Source organism: Leptodactylus fuscus, chromosome 9, assembly GCF_031893055.1.
Source record: "Leptodactylus fuscus isolate aLepFus1 chromosome 9, aLepFus1.hap2, whole genome shotgun sequence".
Lineage (NCBI taxonomy): Eukaryota > Metazoa > Chordata > Amphibia > Anura > Leptodactylidae > Leptodactylus > Leptodactylus fuscus.
Window position 1 is genome coordinate 71,314,490 of NC_134273.1, and position 25,963 is coordinate 71,340,452.

The window sequence follows — 25,963 nt, forward strand, 5'->3', positions numbered from 1 at the left end:
GATTCATTTTTTGGGTTCTTTTGCCCAATGGAGTCTTGCCGTTCTGTTTCTTAATCACTTGTACTGAACCATCCTGACCCATCTTGCTAGGGAATGGCGACGTCAGCATTTGGACATAGTAGTTGAAGCACCAGCGTTGTATTGGATTGTTCCCCCAATGACTCCCCACATCCTCCGCAGGCCCCTTCCATTGCCTAGTTGTTTACATCCAGAGCATCCCCCTTTAGCTTACACTTTTCCCAACCTCATTGCACGAGAAATCCCGGCAAGGTTAGCAATTTGTGAAATACTAGTCCCTGGCCGGTCTACCACCAATGACCATGTCTTGTTTGAAGTTGCTCAGATCCCTCTATTTTCTCATTCTAATGTAGATTTACACTGAAACTGACCCACAGAAAACCTGCTCTCCTAATTTTAGGCCTCACCCCAGGGGGTCACAGAGCTCGTTTCCATACAGGGAAGCTACCATGCTGAAGGTCAGGTGCCTTGTATAATCTACACTACACTACATAGCCCAACAGTATAAAAGAAGAAAGAAAAACTACCATACAAATGACCAAATACGAATTATTTTTTTCAAATTTTTTAAACTTTCCATGCCCTTGACCAAAAATTTGTCTAAATTCTATAGTAAAACAGCTAGGATTTTTTTGTGTAATTTCCATTAGGCTTCAGACACACAACCGTAGTGATCTTTACTGTCCACAAAAACTCAACCATATCCCACAAAAAAATAGATCCACATGGCATCAACAGGTCACCCACAATCACATACCCGCAAAAAAGACTTGTATGATCCTATTTCATTGTGAGACCGAGCCTGGGCTGCAAATCCAGACAGGAATAGAACCTGCTCCATATTGTGCCAATGGTTTCTACGGCCCGGACTGTGATCTATAAAAACTATGGATGTGTGTAAGGGGCCATTGTAGTGTATGGGTCCGTCTACTACCTGCAACAATGGATCTGTAATCTCAGGCAATATACTAAAAACCATTGTGGTCGTAAACATGAGGACTGAGACCAGGCAATCTGGTCCAAAATCTTTATCACTTTCACACCTTTACATGACTGATAATGGGTATAAAACAGGAATATCCAAAGAGAAGTGTCAACCATATAAAGTCCTGAAAAACCTGCGTCAAACAAAGTACATATTCCAAAAATATTCCAAGGAAACCATAGATTTCCACATTGGCTTCCCATACATACATTGGATCCCTACAGAGACAACCCTAAGACAAGATAAAAGAAAGTCAAGACCATGAGAACCGAGGAAGACGCTTAATGATGGTCCTATTCATTCTGCTCCCAGCAGGTATCTAGGGTCTAGAATGACAGCGGTACAAGAAACGAAAGCTGGTGGTATGGGCCAGAAAGAGAGAAAACATTTCTACAAACTCCCAATTCCAAGGCTTTCGTTGAGTCCACCCCCAAAGCGGTTTACAGATGGTTTCCTTTAAGGAGGGGAGGGGCGTAGTGAATGCCCTAGGTGCCATTACTGACCCTACACAAAGCAAGTAGAACAAGTGGCTCTGCCCACAGGTGGTCGGAGGGAGTGAAATGCAATAATTGGAAAACCTGTGTGGTGGGAACCCGACGTCAGCACAATGACCTAGGCCAGACCTTCCATAATCTAGAGGACGCCTCCCTGTTACAGAACCTGAAAAGAACATAAAAATACCGGGGACTTCCATTTATCTCAGATAAGCGATTCTCTAGTTCTCCAGAAAAGAAAAAAAAAATAAAATACATAGTGCCCTCCATATTAATCCTTCTGCTGCAAATCCAACAATTCCTGTTCTTCTCAAAATTCTCCTACGATGTGTGCCTGCTTCTAAGACCATCCTATGCACAGACACTCACCCTACGCTCAGATTGGAGCCCAGGTTGGGTCACTAATACGGTTTATTTGTCAATGTCTCCACAAAGACCAGGCAAAAGTAACTAGTTACCCCTATCCAGGGGATAAAGGGTTAAAGGGCCACTAAACTCTAAAGCTCGTCATATACATAACACTGAGGATTGGTAAAAATGGCGATGTGTATGAGGGACCACCCAACTGTGATCGTAGAGATCGGAGGAAAGGGGGTTCAGATAAGTTTGATTTCCACACGCCCATTCTTCTGCCCCTGACCCTGTTCCTCTGTACCCAAGTTTGTGACACAGAAGTCTGGCACAAGCTTAGGGTCCATTTACATGGGCCGATACTTGACGGACTGACCATACATAGAAAAAACTGCTCCCAAAAAGTGGTCTGTGTAAAGGTGACAACTATCCCTATTCTACAGGACGTTATGTCCCATATTTTTAACACTGCACCAAAAGTAACTTTGTCAGAGGCACAACATCATGTGTGAACAGGGGCTATGCTGAGTGGCGTAACTAGGAATGATGGAGCCCCAAGGCGAACATTCGACATGGGCACTGAAAAGACCCCAGAGTATAATGATAGCGGTGTTTGGTGGGATTCGCGGGGCCCGTGGCCTTACGTACTGCTCACAGCCACCTCCGCAAAAGGGGAAGCGGTGGCCGCGAGCAGGAGCGAGGATCAGTAAGTAAATAGGGCCCGTTAACCTAGTTATTCCAAAAGATAACAGCCTAACACACATCAGGGGCCGGTGACGACGGTGGCCGTATGATAAAAGGAAATGCCATATAGGCCAATGCCGACACAAAAGCTTCATTTACCAAAGTGACCGATTTTCCCACAACTCTTAAAATTCCAGAGGAAAATAAATGGATGTGAATGAATAGACAAATATTTTACCCGAGGAACATGTACGTATAATCCAACCTACTCAGATTGTTTATATTCCTTACTTTCCTATTGTTACAGTATTACAGTAGATCAGCATTATGTATATTCATGGCTTCCGAACAGCGGAGCTTATTGTCCTGACGTAAAATAGGAGTAAATGTGACATAAATGTGAACACAGCCTGGTCTTTGTGGATATTACCACGGCCCAGTAGCAAAAGGCCTATGGGTAAGCACATGACCTATAACCTTTCCCTGGACTGGAAACGGCAGACACAAATAATTCTTGGAAATTTAGACGAGGGCTGCGGGACTCTAGGGATGGCAGAAGATTCTGAGTCTCTGAATAAACAAACGCTCAAAAAATTAAGGAATTAAACCAATCCTTGCAATTGTGAAATTGCTCCCTGTATAAAACAATAGGAAACATAAATTTCCTTCAATTGTTTTCACAGCGCATGTACAAGGTATGGCGCACCATCTGCACGCTCAGGCCCGGTTCACAGTTTTCACAGCGCATGTACAAGGTATGGCGCACCATCTGCACGTTCAGGCCCGGTTCACAGTTTTCACAGCGCATGTACAAGGAATGGCGCACCATCTGCACGTTCAGGCCCGGTTCACATCAGTGTTCGGGTTTCCATTCGGAGCGTCAATGGGCCTTAGAGCGCCAATGCCAGGCTGTAAGGCCCAACCTAACAGTGGGGAGATATCGGTGCCGAAATTAACAGCACCACTTTAATCGATTTTGTCTCCTTTCTGTGAAATCCTGCACGGACATCCACTTCTGTATTTCTGACTTGCCTCATGACGGGAGCTGTATCTCGCCCATTATAAAACTACAAGGTTCAAGATTGGGAGCAGAGGCAGAAAATTTTGGCAATTCTGACTGTGTCCAACCATTGACCTCTGTTGACAAAGCACTGTTCTATGTTTTAAGGTGTCGAAGATACAACTGCTTGAAGTTTGCCCCCCTCACCCTCAGCTTCCCTGCATTATTGGCGCCTATACTCCTGTACGCCAGCGAAAAGCAGCCCCAGAAACAAGTGACTGAATACAGACGGGACAGAAAGTGGACTTCAGCCTAGGATTTCACAGAAAGGAGACCAAATCCGTCAAGAATGTATAATTACAATATTTGTTAAAGTCATAAATGTTAAAATTTGTTTCAATCAAAAGTTGTTTTAAAGTTCAGACATGGTTTATAGGTGTCCATAGGACTACGTACCAATCGCTGGGGAACCGAATGATCAGGAGGACAGGGGAGCTAAAGCCCCATTAAAACCTCCTTCGGAAAGGAGCGCCAGTGCACCGGCATGACCAGTGCTCCATTCACTTCTATGGATTGGAGTGCCGGTCATGCAAGTGTACTGGCGCTCCATTTACAAGTCTCCCTTAGGGGGACTTTTGTTCCCCCACATCCTCCAGGATCCAATAATTGGACACATCCCCTGTTCTACAGATAGGGGATAAGTGTCCATCATGACACAACGCATTTAAGGAATACCCTAGGAACCTTGCCCACCTATAGAGCTGCAGAATTCCCATAGAGCTGTTCAGATAACATCATATGATAGAGACTTTATAATATGATCTGTCAGCAGAATAAGGGTTGCTGTTTATGGCAGCCTGTAGTCCGTCTATATAGAACAAGCTCTAACCTAAATTACATTATTTTAGTATTTTTGTAAGTGATGGTAAGGCAGGTGGTTAATCCTAATCCCTTCATGAATGGTCTATTTTCAGCCCTGACAATATTTGGAGATAAAATAACCTATAATATCTTTAGTACCTTCACATAAAAGAACAAGAGTCGGCTGGAAAGTAGTTTTTTTTTTCTGCTTTGAAACAAGTCTATTCTAATCCATTAATCCGCTTCTAAATGAGCACCGTAAAAATTAGCTTTTGAGTTAACTGTTGCCAGGTTATGTTGGCACACGTTATCAAAAAAAAATTTCATGATAGGAAAAATAATAATTGTGTTTGCTTTGCTTTCAAGTGAATCTATCGGATTGTGATTTCCCAACACATGTGATGGGGCCGCGGCGGTCATAACTCCTGTAAGAACCTGATCTCTACCTTACAAATAGAAAAAAATAAATAAATCTCTCAACGAGGATAAAAGATTGACCCAAAGAGGCTACAATGACAGAAGGAACGTTGTCAATTTTTTCTTATGGTTCTTGTTGGTATGTAAATTAGCTCTCTTGCAGCACTGGGGGTGGCCCCAATGCTGCGAGAGAACTCTCTCCAGCGCCGCCTCCATCTTCGTCAGGAACGGCCTCTTCATTCTCTTCTTCCGGCGGTGTCTTCTTACTTCTAGGCCTCAGGCAGAACAGACTGCGCATGCCCACAGGCCCCGAGAAAATGGCCGCTTACAATACTATGCAAGTGGCCATTTTCTCGTGGCCTATGAGCATGCATAGTCTGCTCTGCCCAAGGCCGGAGGCCTTAGAAGTTACAAGCCACCGCCGGAAGAAGAGGCTGAAGATGACGCTGCTGAAGAAGAGGAGGCGGCGGCGGCGCTGGAGAGAGTTCTCTTGCAGCATTGGGGACGCCCCCAGTGCTATCTGAGCACTGGGGCCCGCCCCCAGTGCTGCGAGAGAGCCAATTTGCATACCGACAAGAACCGGGATTGTAGGAAAAGGGCAGCACGGAGAAGACAACGAAAGGTATGAGAAGAATAGCTTTTCTTAAGGCTATTCCGACGTGGTACTTAGAAAAAATGTCTTCTGAATGATAGGATCCCTTTAATACTGTCTAGTCTAAGCTTGTAGTCTAAGCCTACTTCTAGACAATATCAGTAACTCTGCCCCAGAAGATCTACATATTACTTAGTCAGCCATGTTAGGAATGGCCAACAGGACTCCATATCCCCTGCAGCAGCCACTTAGCTAGTTACTGATCAGCATCAACTGCAATAGGAGTGATCTCCATGAGAATCCACATGGTAGATTTCCCTGATGATCTTTCACCCTACACTTCACTTGCAATGACTGACGTGAATTGTGATGAATTTTACAATTAATTTTTTGTAACACTTATTTTTTTGGAAATTTTCAAATCCTTGAGGAAAGCCTATGGGGAAACATGCCAAAAAGTAATACCCAGACCATGCATTTAAAGCCACTGAAATACAGCACAAAAAAGCACAAACTAAAGTCTCACTTGTAGCACATTTTATATCCCTATATAAACTTTACTGCAACATATGCACACAGCAAATGGCATGAAAATCCCACAAAAACTTGTGAAGCCATCCTATAGTCCGGGTTATCTGCCATATAGAGTAAATAGCACTGTTCACACTAAACACATAAGAACGCAATGAATAAAGGTGACATTTTATTTTACAATTATACACGATTGAGATACTAGAAATATTAACACTTTTGCCACCATATTTGACATAAAAAGCCATAAATTGCCTAATACCATAAAAAAATAAAATAATAATAATAATAATAATAATAATAATAATAATAATAAAAAGATACAAATATTCTAAATACATCTAAACTACTTACCGTAGTCGAAAACTTTGATTTCCAACCAGGTATTTTACAAAAATAATAGTAAAAAAAATTACAAAAATAAGATTAAAAAAATTACAAAAAAATAAAAATAATGACAAAATACAATAATAATATTTATTTTTATTATATTATTATATATATATATATATATATATATATATATATATATATATATTCTACCAAGCTTTATTTCGTTACGAGGCCGCCGTTGATTTGATAAAGCCCCTGATAGCGCAGCGGTCGCACACATACACCTAATGACTGTTGATCTTAGACACTATAGCAACAAGTAGAGGTTTGTTCAGGAGGAATGCAGGGTATGTGAGTGGGGGGGGGGGGGAGGGGATACAGCTGAGAACGACGGGGCCGCTTTACTAACCCACAAATTCCTTTGGTGGGCCTTTCATCTTTTAGAACCATCTCAAAATTATCCTTTGCGTAATAAGCAACGTGATAAAAGAAAATTCCATTTCAAACGCCCGATCTGAAGGAGGAGGTTTCTGGGACGGGAAAGCAAGACTTCAGGAAATTTATAAAAAAAGAGAATAGATCTGGCTCCTCCGACTTCTTTACAGCAGCTCGAGTACAGGTGCATTCACATGGTCAGTTTTTGCTACTATTTCATTCCCAATTTTAGCTCAATTTTTTTTTTTCTAAATGCAACAAGAACGTCGGTTCGCTTTATGCAGATATTAAAATCTTAAGCTCCAGGCTGTTTGGGATCAAGGAGAGTTTTGCTTACCAGGTCTTTATAGGGGATTTTGTTTTTTTTCATACCTGTAACCTGGACATTAGACTATTATTACCCCTCGGTATTTAGCGAGGCCTCCGGAGTAGACACCCCCCACCAGTGATGTATCCACCAATATAGAAAGCTTCTCATTACTTCCTGGACACCCCATTGGTGTAATTTCTGTGGGTTAGCGATGGTCCACGTGCCCTCCCTCTTTCCATTCCCACGCCCCTCCTAGTTCTAAGACACGGATAATGACCAAGAACAACTCTATGGAGAGTGAATAGGAACTACCATGGACCTTATAGAGATGCCGGGTTGTGAACACCTACAGGGATACCTGCCTTTGGAGATGATGAAGTCTCAAACTGTATGAGGAACCAGGTTGCAAGCCAACTAGATAGTCACTGGTTCCCAAAAATATAAAAAAAATGAAACTAAATTCAGGGCAAAAAAAAAAATGGATGACCTATCCTAAACATAGGTCACTAATATCAGACTGGTGAGGGCCTGACATCCGGCACCCCCATGAATTACCTGTTCTTAGGCCAGGTCACCACAGATCAGCTTCTATTCACTTAAATGGGAGCCAAGCTGCAGTACCATGGTTCGGCCACTGGACAGAGAACGGCGCTGTCCGCTTCCTGTTGCATTCAGTGTGTATATGCTTAGGGGTGTCGGACCCTCACTCACCATTAGGACAGGTTATCAATAATTTTAGGATGGAAAACAATCTGTAGGCTAAGGCCCCCCCCCCAAAAAAAACGTAGCGGATATGCAACACTTTTTTTATGCATAGTCTTCCAGTTTCATGGAAATTGTGGGTCCTAAATATCGATCTGAACTTGTGTGAATCAGTATTTCTGTAGATTTGTATTATACCAATAACTAAGATACTATAAGGGTGCATTCACACTGAGTAAACGCTAGCTTATTTTGTAGAGTAAAATTACACTTGTAAATTTTGCTATCCCATTGACTTCAATGACATTTTACAGGCGTTTTTTTACAGGCGTATTTTTTACAGGTGTATTTTTTACAGGCGTATTTTTACACTTGTAAAAAAATATCATTGAAGTCAATGGGATAGCAAAATTTACAAGTGTAATTTTACTCTACAAAATAAGCTAGCGTTTACTCAGTGTGAATGCACCCTAAGATGATATATTCCTGCGCTCTACAGTATTCTGGCGACTCCTCGGATAATGGACGCCAATGTTTGCTGTGTATATACCTACCCCCGCCGACAAACTGTTATGTTTATCCAGCCTGGTCTTTGATCTGCCATATTTTCCTTTGGTTCATTTCATAACTTTTATTTACCATAAATTCCTCCTAAATCCCTCTGTTTGGACACTAAAGCCTCTCAATCCACCGAAAATGAAAGATTTAGCTGGAAAGAATTCAGAGGGCATTCTATGGAGAGCGGCCATGCCGTAGTAAACACACACAATAGACTATACCCATGCTGCCCGTAGTAGCTTTGTATCTATGTAAAGCTCTACAAGGCTGCAGATCTGAACTGACAGCCGGGACGTTATCAAATGGGGGGGGGGGGGGGGGGGGAGTATACAAAATAATCTAACGGAGACCACACTCCAATGGGTAGGGCGGATACTCTTAGGTTGTGGGCCCCTTACTACAAGCACACCAGGGGTGCCCATAAGGAGAACGCGTTCCGACCATATAACGTGAGAAAATCGCAATACTAGGAGCCAAATTCCATCAGAACGAGCGGCACCCTGAGCTCTTAATAGGTTTCTAGGTTACTGGGCAGTTCAAGGGTATAGGAACAGGTTGGACGAGTCCTATCCTCCGGTTACGTGCACCTTGATAAAATATACACACAGAATAGGTATGGAGATAACCTTTGAGAAGGGTCAACCGGTGATCAGACATATAAAACCCATGTAATATCTCAGATCTACTGTTCCCTCAACGTATTTAACTAGTCCCGTTTTAGCCTAACAGCCCTACAAAACCCTACAAACAAGTCATCAAACTATAACGGAAAATTATTAATAAAAGTTGTCAATATGGAACGATAACACGGTCTGGGCACATTTCTTCTTGGATCTACGGCCAATACAAAGCAAATCATCCAAATGTACCTAACACATTGCCCGTCTTCCTATAACAATGATGGTGAACCTTTTGGAGACTGAGTGCCCAAATTGCAACCCAAAACTCACTAATTTAGCACAAAGTGCCAACACATGTCTGCTATAAAACAGATACTGTGTGATATAAATAGTGAAGGGCCCCCACACAATCCAATCTGCTCCACAGTGACCTCCACCTAGTCCAATCTGCCCCCACACAGTAGAATCTGCTCCACAGTGGCCCCCACACAGTAGAACCTGCTCCACAGTGGCCCCCACACAGTATAATCTGCTCCACAGTGGCCCCCACACAGTATAATCTGCTCCACAGTGGCCCCACACAGTATAATCTGCTCCACAGTGGCCCCCACACAGTATAATCTGCTCCACAGTGGCCCCCACACAGTATAATCTGCTCCACAGTGGCCCCCACACAGTATAATCTGCTCCACAGTGGCCCCCACACAGTATAATCTGCTCCACAGTGGCCCCCACACAGTATAATCTGCTCCACAGTGGCCCCCACACAGTATAATCTGCTCCACAGTGGCCCCCACACAGTAGAATTTGCTCCACAGTGACCCCCACACAGTAAGATTTGCTCTACAGTGGCCCTGACTCAGTACAATTTGCTCCACAGTGGCCTCACACAGTAGAACCTGCTCCACAGTGGCCACCACACAGTATAATCTGTTCCACAGTGGCCACCACACAGTACAATTTGCTCCACAGTGACCCCCACACAGTAAGATTTGCTCCACAGTGGCCCCCACACAGTAGAATTTGCTCCACAGTGACCCCCACACAGTAAGATTTGCTCTACAGTGGCCCTGACACAGTACAATTTGCTCCATAGTGGCCTCACACAGAACAATCTGTTCCACAGTGGCCCCCACACAGTACAATTTGCTCCACAGTGGCCCCCACACAGTACAATTTGCTCCACAGTGGCCCCCACACAGTACAATCTGTTCCACAGTGGTCACCACACAGTACAATTTGCTCCACAGTGTCCCCACACAGTACAATTTGCTCCACAGTGGCCCCCACACAGTGCAATCTGCTCCACAGTGGCCCCCACACAGTGCAATCTGCTCCACAGTGGCCCCCACACAGTACAATCTGCTCCACAGTGTCCCCCACATAGTATAATCTGTTCCACAGGTGGGCGCCCATAGAGAGGGCTCTGAGTGTTCACCATCACTGTCCTATATGTACCTGGCAGAATCCCACTCCTCATTGATTCCTACTGACTGGTCAAAAAGGCTAAAAGGGCGAAAGACATCTCTTGAGTTGGCTGTATACATTATGCTACATTTACATCTCCATCGGTTTGTCTGTTCTTTTGGTTCATCCCGAAGCATGGAAATATGGTTCATACAAAAAAAAGTCACCACTAAGATGGTTAGAGAAAATCTTTAAAACCCGGCAAAATTTTTAACTATTTATATTTGCAAAAATCTAACTTTTGTCTCCAATTTTAAACAAGGTCATGTTCCAACTTGTTAGGAGTCCAGTGGGCGGTCCGAGTCAGTGACTGACAGTAAAGTCAGGGTACAAGGGAAGGTTTCCAATACTGAGTAACACTGTCTCACAATGTACGGGGAAACTATACATCCCATAACTATGTCAATGCTGCGCTCTCCTGCTCTATATCATGCTGCCTGTAGACAGGAGGGAATGTTAGTGATGACAGGTTCCCTTTAAGCCCGACCTGCACGCATGATATGGACGTAGTATTAAGTATGCGTCACGGCTAACGTGATAAATTACCAGTAATCTGCATAGTTTAATATAGTGTATCTGTATGCCAGGCCTGCCAAGTACCTGTCTCCGTCACGAGGCAGGCAAACAAGGCAGCATGCTTTAGGATATTACATGTCATTAAATATACAGAAATATGCGCTTCCTGGTGTACGGACGTTAAGCTGCCACGTATATAAACAAGCCAATATAAAACATGAAGGGAAAGAAAAAGTCCTACAAAACCAGCCGGGAGCACAAAGGGCCCTCATTTACCATGTCCAAGCCCAACGAGGGAGGCATTATGTAGTCCTCTAGCCATTTTCATTACAAAGAGCGATGGGACGGTGCATGGGTCTGAGGCACTAATCGTTTCACACCAAGACACTTTTTACAGCGACATCAAAGATAACGCGAGTCCTCCAGTGCCAGTCCCGTCTGGAGCACTTTGTTAACCACTATTAGGAAGCTCACTGCTACCTTAATGTTCTGCTTCACAAACAAGACTTGGAAACCAACCAAGTCTCTGTCAATAGCCGAGAAGTGTTGTGTTTGCTAAAGAGTCTCTTAGGAATCCAATGGGCAACACTTGAACATGAATACCCATAACAGCAGTTCATACAGAGTCGGGGAATTTCACCATGGCCGTGTCCCGAGCACTGCGGTGGGAAGCTTTAGCTAGGGACTGGGGTTGGCCGCTAGAAAATAACTTTACATTGATGGAGGTCTATGAACAGGACCTGTCACCTATATATGATGTCACCCTGCACCTTCGTCCTTGTCCCCTGGGTCGTATTGAGGCCCATGTGATCACTCAGCTTGCCACAATGTTCATATGGTGGTCGACGGCTGCCATGTGATGGACGGCACCACCATCCACGCAACCAAGGACAGGGTGACGTCAAACATAAGGAAAACAAGGCAGAGGGTTTAGGAGCACCACATAGTACCGTAAGTGGCATGTGCTACTCATATAGTGCAAAGGTCATTGAAAGTGCCCAACCCCCTTTAAAATATCACCATACTACATGAACAGGTTGTGTGCTCATGAATATTGCCAGAATGCACACAACCGGTTCTTTAAGTAATTAACCCTGAATTTATTTGATGTAGCTTCATAATACCTGACTAATTGTTCAATGACTACCATGTATCCCTGCATTTTACTCAAGGAGATCCCTACTTTAAGGGAACGGCTCATCAGAAAACGACCAAGTGTTTGAAGTTTTTTTTGTTTTTTTTTAATCCAACATTATGATCTACACAAATCTTACAGTTTTCAGTTTGGTCACCGAGTCTCATCATAAGTCAACACTTCCTGTTCTTTAGAGATTACTTTTCAGATACACGTCCACACCATCCACAATGAGTGATGGACACAACTCATTGCACAGATTACAGAGCATGCTCACAACACACTCCTATATAAGCCAATGAGCATGAGAAACAATAGACAGTAAATGATCAATATAGATCCTTAAGATGGGTCACCAATTGAAGATGGTCATAGGTTTCACACCTAGGATCAGCTGTTTGAAAAGCATGTAGCATTCAGGCAAGGTGCGGTGGCCTCTTCACAGGGCAAAAAAACAAGGCGCAGTCCTTGATTTTGGATAGTAGTTGTACCTGCGGCTCAGCTTCATTCACGTTAATGGGACTGAGGTTAGAACAGGCCACGTGACCAATCAATGTCACGTCAGATAGCCAACTACAGCTTCAAACCGCTGATCTGTGGGGCGTCATCAATTGCTAAAGCCTGGAAAACTCCTTTTACAACACAACAACAACAAAATATCCACAAAAGGGGTTATGTCATTGGTTGACAACAGGACGTCTCCCCCCAGGAAGCCTGCAACCAGGCTGAATTTGGGTATGACTGGTGGTGGGTGTTGCTCCCATTCACTTCAGTGGGTGTGCTTGTGATAGCCGAGGGCTTTACTTTGGTTGTCTTTGGAACTCCCATTGAATGGGAGCAACGGCCACCACCAGTTATGTCCAAATTCGGCCTGGTTGCACAGAGTGGGGGAAAGAACTCCTTGTTCTTGGGATTGGTGGGGGTCTCAGTGGACAGACCCCCACCAATCAGGTATTTATCCTCTCTCCTATGGATAGAGGTTAAAAACTTTTCACGTAAAAACCCCTTTAAACGATTTTTAAACAGATGACATTTGAAGAAGCCAACACAGTGACACATCAATGTAGAGTAAACCCTGTTCACGAGCAACAAGCAATCTTTGACCAGAACAAACAACACTGCCCAGAAGGAAGTTGGGTGAAGCTCAAACCTTACCTGTAGACAAAAAGGCTTCCTTCAGATAGAGCAGGACATCGGCGAACCTCCGGACGTCATTCACCAGTTGCATGATGTACTCCGGATCCACCACGGAGCTGTCATAGCAGTCGGAGTTAGTGCTGATACTGCTCAGAGAATTACTTTTGGTGCTTCTCCCCATTCCCCAGGTGGCAGAATTTGAGATGAAGAAGTTTGAGGTAGAAAACCGCGCAAATCCCAAACCACGCCTGTTACCTCCTCCGTTCTGACGCAACATCCCAGCGTGCCTCTGAGAGGTCCTCAGCAAGCATTCAGTGCCACTCTTTGCCCATAGGCCACAAATCCAAACCTATCGAAAAAAGACAAAGTGGAACATAGTTAGATTTACAAAGGAAGTTATAATAGTTTTACATATACAATATGGTTATATGTAACCGAGACGTCTCGTGTCTCCTACGGTCTCCTCAAGAATGGAAACTAGCCAACAAGGGTCCAAGATGGGTTCCACTTTGGTTCTGAAACACCGGGGCTCCAGATATAATGAATCCATACAGAGATGTAAAAGATTCCCTTAAACCATTGATCAAAACACAACGGGACAAATTTTTTAAGACGTTTACAAGATGTTCTTCACACCAGTGAAGGGCGCAAAACCATGGATGTGGCACATCTTTGGTGCAAGAATGGGCTGTGCCCCAAAGATGCCCAACATTTATATCCATCTATGCCAGAAAATTGGCATAGATTGCCCCTAAAAACTGACCCTTCCTAGAAAAATAATGGGCCTGGATGGATTAGTAGATCCCCCTCCCAATGTGAACATCTCCTAACCCAAAAATCAAAACGTTTCATAACGTCCCGAGACAAATTATAGACATTACTGTAATAAGGTAGAATCAGAAGGTTTAGAAACTCTGTCATTTGGTGAAATAGACTCCTCCAATTTATAAAAAGAAGCCATTAAAGGCTCAGCCAGAGAGTATTCTTAAGAAGAGGAAGTCAGTCTGAAGGAAATGACCCTCAACCACCATCTAAACCGCCTGAAACAACTAAGGAAGAAGATGTAACTGTATCACTCCAACATGGAGAGGTCAATGGTTTAACCCATTCCTACTCCCAGGTTCCCCCCATTCACTATTCCAGTGCACCACTTTCTATGAAGTCGTAGACCTGGGATGTCCTTGTATTTCTTGGAACGGCCATGGTGTAATATTAAATTCCTGGTTGCGTCCACTACAGAGAAAATGTCTGGTCAGAAGCAAACTTCTCCGAGTAATAGTGGAGGACAGAGAAGCCAAAATTGGGGAAAGAAAATTCCCAATCCTGTCCCCCTTTCCCTCCTACGTCAGGTCTTGCCACGCCAGAAGCGGAGAGGCTCACGTTTCAGTAGCCTTAGAAGTCGCTTGTACGGAACGACTTTGGACACAGGACGGAAAGGAGAATGGGAATGAGCACTGGGGATAGACAAGTCTTATTTTGTTTTATACCCCAGCAGTCTTGGGATTTGCCCTAAATCCTGGACAACCCCTTTAAGCTGTGAGCCCCACCGCCTAGACTTACCATACACAAAGTATATCCCTAGACACGTGAGCAGGGGCAGAGTCATGTACGTTGGGACAGAACCGGAAGATACATTTCAGCATTTTGCTTGTTTCATGTTGTTTTGACCATTGTGCCCACTCACATAGTAAATCATTACAAGGGCCTCCGAACTTATGGAGTGTAACACAAAGTGCTGCGACTATCTGACCACTGAGGATGATAATGTTTGGTAATGGTTTTCTAGATCAGTTGTTTCAATGACTCACATACGAAAGACAAGATGCCACTAAATGTGATTCCACCCCCTGTACGTGGCTCAATGGGCAAAAAGATGGCTCAGTGGTTAGGTTTGAGGCCAACCAAAAACAACATCTGCTGCATTTTCTCCAGAATTTTTTTTTGGTGGGATGCTAAATTCACACTAGCATTCGGGTTTCCGTTTTTCGGGGATCTGAAAGGTGGAAACCCTGTACATTTAAGCCAGTTGTATACAACCATGTGCTAAGCGGCGGCCGTGAATGAACGGCACGGGGGGGGGAAACAGAGGTCATCCATGTGCCGCCCCCCACCCATGCTTCCATGGCCCCTTTCATTCAATGGGCCTCCGCCTGAAATTTCCTGCTTGCACTCTATGAGTAACCGCTTTCTATCCCTTGCTCAGGTCCACCGTCAGACCAGAACAACGGACTGACCAGCACTAGTGTGCACCAAGTATAAGTTACACTAACCTTTGTATTTTCCTACATACACAGGTGAGAAGACCTCAATGGTTGAGGAAACTAAAGTTTTCACACGTGCCACCAGAGAAGTCTAGAAACTCCATTCAGACACTTAAGATTTTGGTTTCCTCAGACTTCGCTGTTAGGGGAAGACGAAAGTCAAATGCCTGAATGTGATCAGCTGCCAAATCCCACAATCCCTGGGGTATATAATACAATCCATAGCACACACCAACAGGAAAAACACAGACGGGTGAGAGCCGGGGCTGATAACCATCCGGCATTCAGCACAAGGAGCCCTGGCAGGGCCGGGGGAAAGTGAAAAGATTATTACAGCGAGGATAGATTCCGCTTCTATTGTGCGCAAACGTCGATAGGAAAGAAAAATAAAATGATGGAGGTGTTACTATTGCATTAGTAAAAGGGCAGGAAAAAAACCACACAAAAAGCCTACAACGACTGGAAGAAATAGTATAGGGGGATTCCAACCCTTACTGAGTATTAGACTGGGCAGGGTCACATCCTACTGGCAAAGGAAACGGTAATAACCAGTAGTCAGTTTATTCCTAAATTTCCAGGAGGAATAACAGAGGAACGGACAAAAAAAGGAGTCTTGCATTTTACTTTAGCTCCCATCAAAACGGGCACTGTCAATAGACATAATGATAATTGCTAAAAGGGATTATCCACTAGGGCAGGCAATCTGCAGAGGACAGGCAGCCGGGACCCCTGTCCATCAGTTATAAGCCATGAGCCGCGCTCCACACTCGCTGTAGCGGTGACTTTAGGTATCCTACAGAAGTCTATGGAGCAGGGGGCAACATGGTGGCTCAGTGGTTAGCACTGCAGGCTTGCATTCCTTGAGTCCTGGGTTCGAATCCCACCAGGAACAACATCTGCAAGGAATTTGTATGTTCTCCATGTGCTTGCATGAATTTCCTCCCATACTGATAAGAAAAAATGTAGATTGAGAGTCCTATTTAAAAAAAAAAAAGTCTATGGAGCAGTACCAAAACCCAACACTACAAATTGTATGGCGAATTCCTGAACAGCTGATCTGTGGGGGTCCCAGCTGTCGACTCTCACAGATCTAACATTGCTGACCTGACTTGAGGATACGCCATCAATTTTAGTAACTGGATAACCCCTTTGAGATCAAGATGTGCAGATACAGTGACATTGCAAATTGCAACCTTGCTGCGAAACACCACAGTAGTCGGATGCTCTGGTTTAGCAGATAGGCCCGGGTCACCATTAACCATCTCCTTCCTGCATCAAAGCAATAAAACAAACTAAAAGACTGAAACCTGACAAGAGGAAATGAAGCAAGTGTGAGCTCATGTTGTCTTGTGTAACACCTGTTCTGCAAGGCCTAGAATGCCCCCAGCAGGAACACCTCAAGTCATTATCTGTACAAAGCATGACATTGGGGACAACACATACTTAGTATCACAATAATGTCATACCAGTGTGGGAAATACTGAGAAGCCATAAAACTGACATGTGTGATCAATGACTCACAGGAGACATACACTGACGTATAGTATGGGATGTTATACGCTATATATACACTACTCCCTATACCAAACACTGACGATTTAGGCTTCTCTTGTACTATCGAATTGAAAATTGATATTAGATCAACATGCAATGGAAGCTTTTTGCATAAAATACATTGCTACATTAATATACAAAATATTGCTACATTAATCTTTGACAACAGTGTTTTATGTAAAATAGTTGCAAATTTATGACTTGAGAAGAGAAACATTCACCACCTCCATCTAGTCCGGCTCTTTACATCAATTAATAGCTGCCACTCCACCGATTCTGGCACAGTTGGAATTTTTTCTCTAGCCCCCACCGTTCCTGAGCAATCAATTGTTTTGGTCCCTGATATGGTATTTAGACTCTGTACTGTCAGGTGGGCGGTGTCAGGCAGGAGCAGACAAGGAGTGTGACTCTGGACTCTGACACTGGCTGCCTCTGATTGGAGATCTGAATTGCCTGACACCCCCTTCTGGCATCACAGAGCTTAAATAGCACAACAGGCAGCAAAACTGACTGCACTTGTTGCTCAGGAATGGTATGGGCTATAAAATATCAACAGCGCTGTAACCAGTAGAGTGCCACCTATTAACAGATGCTAAGAACTAGAGATTGTGGAGGTGGTAAAAGGTCCTCTGTTTGCACCCGCCTTGCAGTCCATCAACCACACCACGTTCATAATGACTGCTGCCAAGAATAGCAAAACTATCCACGCCCAAACTGGTAGCAAGGTACCAAGCCTTATCATGAATTAAGCATATCCTCCACTGGCACGGGGAACATAAAGACTAGCATACAATATGTTGGTCTTTATGAATCCCTCCACGGAGCCCTGAAATGCATGCAGAAAAAAAATAAAATAAATCATATAACAGTCATATCAAAATAAAATTCTACCGTAAATTTCTACCGTGCAGTACAAAGCGAACTGTCCTATAAACATCCATAACACATATGTGAACATAAAGGTCTTGCAATAATCAGAATCGTTTCAATTTTTTCTTCTTTCCCTTGTTCTTAGAAATTTCTGGTTCTCGGTATGTCCAAGATGGAAATAATACTCCTAAGAATTCCACATAAACCTGCTAAAAAGCAGATGTGTCGGTAGCAGATCCAGGCGAGATTAGATCCTTGCTTCAAATGGCCAGAGGGGACAGGTACGTGAAACCGCAGAGAAGTCTCACACTGTCTGGGCCCTCCAGTTAAGACATTTGTCACCGGATCTCAATTATCTTGTCTTTTTGCTATGTATAAAAATAACCGGGCTGCTTCTGTATAACAATCATAAGGCAAACAAAAAAAATGCTCCCATTTGGCAGACAGCTATCCTCCCAAACCCCATACTTAGGCACACTCGGCTGAGCATGCATGTGTTCCCAAGTATGGAGAGGGGAATGACACCTCTGGCCTCTACCTTGTTACTAGGGTTGAACCAATCTTGAGATTTCAGGATCTATTTTAAAATCCGATTTCTGATCATTTTCCAGCCAATCCCGATCATGAAATTTGCTCGATCACCGATCGGGATCTGATCTTTCCCGATCCTTCGACCCTAATTGTATATTATATATATATGGTAGGGTTGAGCCAATCTTGAAATTTCAAAATCCAATTTTTGATAATTTTCCAGCTGATCCCGATTGTGAAATTTGCTCGATCGCCGATTGGGATCCGATCTTGTTACGAGCTCATCTCACTTGAGAACAAAAGGACCTAGTTTTGAGGTGAGAGTGGGTACACCCCCAACCACAACAGGACAGCCACTGTGGCCAAAATTGTTGACTTTGGCCAAGTCGTATCTACACACACCTAGCCCAACCAGACAACAGGACTCCGTGCCCAACTGATCTATGGTGCTTCAAGTTTGGGAAAGTAGATCTGTCACCAGGCCGTGATCTAGAGCCATAATATGGACACCAAGATACGGGGCCAATGCATTAGTCTATCACAAACCTATGGAACGAGGTCGCATTATGGAGCCATTCTATGCAGAGTTGTAGTAAAGTCACCCATATAGGACATGTCAGATTTCATGTATGATGGAGATAGTCTCCTCTAGAAGCATTGGTGGTAAAGTCTATAGTTACAGCCGACATAACCTGAAGTTGCTCTTACACACCAGAATCCTATCACAACCACCTTAAGGCAGCCATATACCAGTCAGTAGTGTATTGACCATTGACAGCAGATATCTTGCCCAAAACCTCCATACCCATGCATGCCGGGGTGCATATGCCCTGAACAGAGACGGGAGAGTTTTGCTACCAGACACCTCTGACGGCGGATTACCCAAGGATGGGGCAGATAAAAGTCGGGGAGAGTGGGGAGGACCCCATAAAGATATATCTATAAAATAACCAAAACTGAACATCAACTAGGAGATCAGACGCGATTTTGTTCATGTTGTTTATTTCAGTTCGGTAACGCAACATTCGGAAGGTTCCAGCTGCAGTTTCGTTTGGACCATTCCTGTCTGAACCAAAACTGCTAATATGTGCAACATTAGGACTCAGCAATCACGTGGGGGACTTGGTGTCGTGACGCTTGCAACGATGTGACAACGCCACTTGACTGCTGAGGCCTATGAATGGCGGACACCACAGCTTCAGTATTCAAGCCCCGGATCTGGAGCACATACGCAGTGAATTTGGGATACTCCCTAAACATCTGCATGGGCACCAGAGAAGAGTCTGACGTTTTAATGCGGTCTTGCACAGCTTTACAACAGGGTTATTGAGGACACGAAACTCCCGGTCTAGAAGGATCTGTGGACGGTATCATGTCCCAAATCAACCTGACAGGTTCCCAATCAATAGGGCTCCTCTAATCCATGGCGTACTCTTTTACATGTGTGATCAGCAACCTATAAAAGGATTATGAGATAACATAAAAGCCCAAAGAAACAAACATCTCCCCCTAAATGATCATTAATCCCGATCTGCATGATAGATTCAGAGTCCATACAATCACTCTCTTACCATGTAAATTCCCATTCACTCCATACAGTACATTAGACCAATACCCATTCTTTAGCCGGAGAGGATTAGGAGGTGACCGGAGTCCACAGCGCACAACCCTCTACCTCTGGGGTTTCCATTTGACAAAAAACTAAATAGAGAGCGAGGGTGGGAACATTCCCCGAAGGGTTGGAAATAATATCATGACCAAGACTGAGAAGATACATGATAGCAAAACACAAATGAGTGTATCGTTTCCCCAGGTTGTCGCTTTTAAGTTTACAAGTAACAATGGTCTTCAGAGGGTTAATTAGTAAATATTGACGAGTCATTAGCAACTAAAAGAGAGGAGTAATCCCAAGAGCGAAACCCAGAATCTACCAGAGGACGATCAGCACTGAATGCTGAAGAACTGGTATTCACAAGCAGAGCCCCAAAGTGAGTTCAGTCATGGAAATGAAGACCGGCACAAAGAGAAGCGGCTCCATTAACCGACTTCAGAGCTGTATTCAGTGTGAAAACACAGGCAGTACCTTTATAAGGGAGTCTGTCACTAGGGTGAAGTATATTATTCCTGCCCGGTTCACGTCTGCATTTGGGCCTTTCCGTTCCCCTTTTCGCATGAAAAATATGGAAAGAAAAGTCCTGCAAGTTGCACGCTTCTCTCCGCAGCACCATTATAATCTATGGGGTCCGCGGGTTTCCATAGGTAATCGCTTTTTTATGCAGATTAGGTTTTATGCGGATTAGGACTCCCCGAACAGAAACCCAAGCGTAGATGTGAACCGGGCCTTAGCTGAAGTTTATATCCGTGCCGAGTCTCCGCCGCAGAAACCGCCAAGGAGGACTGTCCTCTCCAACCCTTTCAGTATGAATATGGCGGACACGTAGCAGATCCCATTATAGTCAATGGGGTCTACCTTTGTCCGTGGGCAACCTATGTTTTAGGCCTCGTTCACACGGGGCACGGGGCCGCGTATTTTGGTCCTGATTCTGATGCAGGAAGCTGCGTCAGTATAGGACCAAAATGCGCCTGCCACGGCTTCCTGCTCCGGAGTAGGTCTGTGCTGCTGCGAGGTGGATGCCGGGGCTGACTCAGCTGCAGAATCCGCCTGAAGAAAGGACAACTCATTTCTTTTTTCCGTGAGCCGGAATATACTGCTCACGGAAAAAAGGAAGCTGGCGGTCTCCATAGACCTCTATTGCGAGGGGGCGGATTCTGAGGTGGATTCAGCGCCAAAATCCACCCCCTCTTGCCCCGTGTGAATGAGCCCTAAGCGGCCAAGCCCTTTGTCGCTCAGGGTCCTCTGGTGGACCCAAACGATGGAGAAACTGGCGCAGAAGTGACGCCAACCTTAGATAGGACTGGCACACTTGAACGTAACGCCTTTGACTCTGAAAATTTGCGCCTCCGTTTCTGCCACTTATAGGAACAAAAACAATTAGATTTTTTAGTGACTAGAAGTCGTGGACACAATGCAACAATATAAATGAGGACATTGCAGGGCGACCGGGCACTCTAGCCATACAGGGAGAGTCGCAGCCAAAGTAAACATGTAGCCTAAAAGCATTACCCCTACAGAATATGGCGTCTCATGACGCAGCCTACGGTTCTGTACAACAAGGCTCCCATATGAAGATCCCGTGCACAGCGACACCGAACACATACACAAGACTTTGCCATGTGCGCACAATCTTATTATCACAACATCAGGCAATAAAAGGGACAGGCTTACGTAACTCCCACCGACTTCAGCACATGGGTGGTCATCTCTCATTAAAATCAGTGTCAGACTCCATTAATACTAGAGAATAGAAGGGGTCGCAGTCATGTTGTTAATTCATATTATTGGAAAACCTCTTTGGGATGTTACGGGGCGTATCGCTTTAAGAAATACTGCTAAACCTGGGAGACCTGGGAGATATACAAGTATATACTGTATATATATGCGCAACACATACAATAAAATTACCCTATATACAAGTGTAATAGAATAGAAGTACTAGTGTATGATCTAGTGCGGACGGTGTAAGAAAATCTCAACTACCCAAGGAATTTTATACAGAAGTCTATCGCAGTCTGGCCGCCATGTGTATACCAGGTCCTTATACACGTCGCATTGCTCCATACATAATAGAAACCTAAATAGCGTCATCCATCAGTCCATATAAACTCATGCCATAAAGACTAACACGTCACTCACTGCACACAATATAGCGGTACAATGGGGGTGTCTATAGGTAACCACTGATTTTCTACAAACAGTAACTTGCCCATTGAGAGCCGAGAGCAGATCTTTGGTGGTGGGGACAAGAACGTGCACCGCTACATGGCAGAGATGGGGGGGATGTAAACAAACAGGGGAGCGCAGTCTGTAGACACAACGAAGGGTTAAATGTTTGTAGGGCCCTGAAGCTGCTCACGTATATGAAGATTCCCGTCTGGGCATCCATGTTTATAGACCGTCCTTACAGACATAATGCATTCTCTTTTTCCTTCCATCTTTTGCTTCTTATAGATAAGCGGTGCCAAACTATATCTAGCCGCTGCTTATCTCCCCCGCTCATCCATCACATATTATCAATATCATTACAGAACAAAAACCAACTTTCCAAATTGACCACATCAGCCCAATAAGTCAAATGCTTCTGTATATGTGATGGGGAGACCAAGGCAAGATGGCGACCTCTGACAATCACTATAATTTACCATATAAATAGCAACTCGCCGGTGACACAACAGCTGGAAAAAACCAAAACACCGAAATACAAGATCACCACTGACGTCCACTGTCATAAAGCAAAACAAACTTCAGATCATGGCGCACTGCTGTGCACAACATACGTGACCCTATAAAGTGCCCTGGTAATGATCGCCCTCGTTCTATGGGGTCATAGATGTCAAAGAGTCTGCAACATCAGGAAAGATCAATCACCGATCAGATCGGAGCCGATTGTGATCGATTAGGGTGCGATCAAGTGATCAACATTCATTATAAATATATAAAGTCACAACTGTGACCAGGTGTAGGGACTCTCAGGGGCCACAGTCCAATCACTGGGATCAGATGCAGGCCCTATAGCTCAGTGATGTGTATGCTGTGGCCCCTATAGCTCAGTGATCTGTAAGCTGTGGCCCCTATACCTCAGTGATCTGTAAGCTGTGGCCCCTATAGCTCAGTGATCTGTAAGCTGTGGCCCCTATAGCTCAGTGATCTGTAAGCTGTGGCCCCTATAGCTCAGTGATCTGTAAGCTGTGGCCCCTATACCTCAGTGATCTGTAAGCTGTGGCCCCTATACCTCAGTGATGTGCATGCTGTGGCCCCTATAGCTCAGTGATGTGTATGCTGTGGCCCCTATACCTCAGTGATCTGTAAGCTGTGGCCCCTATAGCTCAGTGATCTGTAAGCTGTGGCCCCTATAGCTCAGTGATCTGTAAGCTGTGGCCCCTATACCTCAGTGATCTGTAAGCTGTGGCCCCTATAGCTCAGTGATCTGTAAGCTGTGGCCCCTATATCTCAGTGATCTGTAAGCTGTGGCCCCTATATCTCAGTGATCTGTAAGCTGTGGCCCCTATAGCTCAGTGATCTGTAAGCTGTGGCCCCTATAGCTCAGTGATGTGTATGCTGTGGCCCCTATAGCTCAGTGATGTGTATGCTGTGGCCCCTATAGCTCAGTGATGTGTATGCTGTGGCCCCTATACCTCAGTGATGTGTATGCTGTGGCCCCTATACCTCAGTGATCTGTAAGCTGTGGCTCCTATAGCTCAGTGATGTGTATGCTGTGGCCCCTATAGCTCAGTGATCTGTAAGCTGTGGCCCCTATACCTCAGTGATCTGTAAGCTGTGGCCCCTATAGCTCAGTGATCTGTAAGCTGTGGCCCCTATACCTCAGTGATCTGTAAGCTGTGGCCCCTATACCTCAGTGATCTGTAAGCTGTGGCCCCTATACCTCAGTGATGTGTATGCTGTGGCCCCTATACCTCAGTGATCTGTAAGCTGTGGCCCCTATAGCTCAGTGATCTGTAAGCTGTGGCCCCTATAGCTCAGTGATCTGTAAGCTGTGGCCCCTATACCTCAGTGATCTGTAAGCTGTGGCCCCTATAGCTCAGTGATGTGTATGCTGTGGCCCCTATACCTCAGTGATCTGTAAGCTGTGGCCCCTATACCTCAGTGATGTGTATGCTGTGGCCCCTATACCTCAGTGATCTGTAAGCTGTGGCCCCTATAGCTCAGTGATCTGTAAGCTGTGGCCCCTATAGCTCAGTGATCTGTAAGCTGTGGCCCCTATAGCTCAGTGATCTGTAAGCTGTGGCCCCTATAGCTCAGTGATCTGTAAGCTGTGGCCCCTATAGCTCAGTGATCTGTAAGCTGTGGCCCCTATACCTCAGTGATGTGTATGCTGTGGCCCCTATACCTCAGTGATCTGTAAGCTGTGGCCCCTATAGCTCAGTGATGTGTAAGCTGTGGCCCCTATAGCTCAGTGATGTGTATGCTGTGGCCCCTATAGCTCAGTGATGTGTATGCTGTGGCCCCTATAGCTCAGTGATCTGTAAGCTGTGGCCCCTATACCTCAGTGATCTGTAAGCTGTGGCCCCTATAGCTCAGTGATGTGTATGCTGTGGCCCCTATACCTCAGTGATCTGTAAGCTGTGGCCCCTATAGCTCAGTGATGTGTATGCTGTGGCCCCTATACCTCAGTGATCTGTAAGCTGTGGCCCCTATAGCTCAGTGATCTGTAAGCTGTGGCCCCTATAGCTCAGTGATGTGTATGCTGTGGCCCCTATAGCTCAGTGATGTGTATGCTGTGGCCCCTATACCTCAGTGATGTGTATGCTGTGGCCCCTATAGCTCAGTGATCTGTAAGCTGTGGCCCCTATAGCTCAGTGATCTGTAAGCTGTGGCCCCTATAGCTCAGTGATCTGTAAGCTGTGGCCCCTATACCTCAGTGATGTGTATGCTGTGGCCCCTATACCTCAGTGATCTGTAAGCTGTGGCCCCTATAGCTCAGTGATGTGTAAGCTGTGGCCCCTATAGCTCAGTGATGTGTATGCTGTGGCCCCTATAGCTCAGTGATGTGTATGCTGTGGCCCCTATAGCTCAGTGATCTGTAAGCTGTGGCCCCTATACCTCAGTGATCTGTAAGCTGTGGCCCCTATAGCTCAGTGATGTGTATGCTGTGGCCCCTATACCTCAGTGATCTGTAAGCTGTGGCCCCTATAGCTCAGTGATCTGTAAGCTGTGGCCCCTATAGCTCAGTGATGTGTATGCTGTGGCCCCTATAGCTCAGTGATGTGTATGCTGTGGCCCCTATACCTCAGTGATGTGTATGCTGTGGCCCCTATAGCTCAGTGATCTGTAAGCTGTGGCCCCTATAGCTCAGTGATGTGTATGCTGTGGCCCCTATAGCTCAGTGATGTGTATGCTGTGGCCCCTGATAACTAGCACTCCCATTCAGCCCTGACAGCAGCATGCTGGGATCTGTAGTTTCCCAACAGCTGGAGAGCCACAGGTGGCAGATCTCTGCTCCAGACCCTCACAAAGCGGCAAAACAAGTCCAACCAAGTGCCGGAATCTCAGTCAGCAGCTCTGCGGTGCCGGCGTTACCTGGACAGCAGCACTGCCGCATCCCTCCGGGGGCCCCAATAACTCCGCCTCACTCACGGGCACACCGAGCTCCGGTAACGGTCCCGATACAAAACAGAACTGATCACGCAGTAGAAACCAGCGACCCGCCGCGCAGCGCCTCCTCTGACCGACTGGCGCCGCCACCTCTCTCCACTCCACACAGCGAGCCGAAACACGCCCACACTCCACTACGGCCACGCCCCCTCTCCACACTCTGAGTCTACGCCGATCTCCGTGCGGCAGAACCTCCAATAGCTACGCCCATGTGATGTCAATCACCGCCCCTCGACGTCCGCAGCCACGCCCTCATTCCACAAGTGCCTTCTTAACCAGAGAGCCACCGCCCACTCCCTGTGGAGCCACGCCCACTCCGCCGAGTAAGAGCTAGCGGCTGAGCTAAGAAACAGGTGGCCTCTTCTCATCA

At 45.3% G+C, this 25,963-nt stretch overlaps 1 protein-coding gene across 1 annotated transcript in view; it reads right to left on the reverse strand.

The window, feature by feature from the left end:
• ARHGAP29 (Rho GTPase activating protein 29) overlaps positions 1–25,687 on the reverse strand; it is an 80,339-nt gene extending 54,652 nt beyond the window's left edge. The window contains exons 1-2 of the mRNA XM_075286537.1: positions 25,519–25,687; positions 13,165–13,495 (exon numbers count right to left, since the gene is read on the reverse strand). Of these exons, the coding sequence (XP_075142638.1) occupies positions 13,165–13,423 (259 nt within the window). The 5' untranslated portion in view covers positions 13,424–13,495; positions 25,519–25,687. The remainder of the gene's footprint in view (positions 1–13,164; positions 13,496–25,518) is intronic.
• Positions 25,688–25,963: the final 276 nt, after the last annotated feature.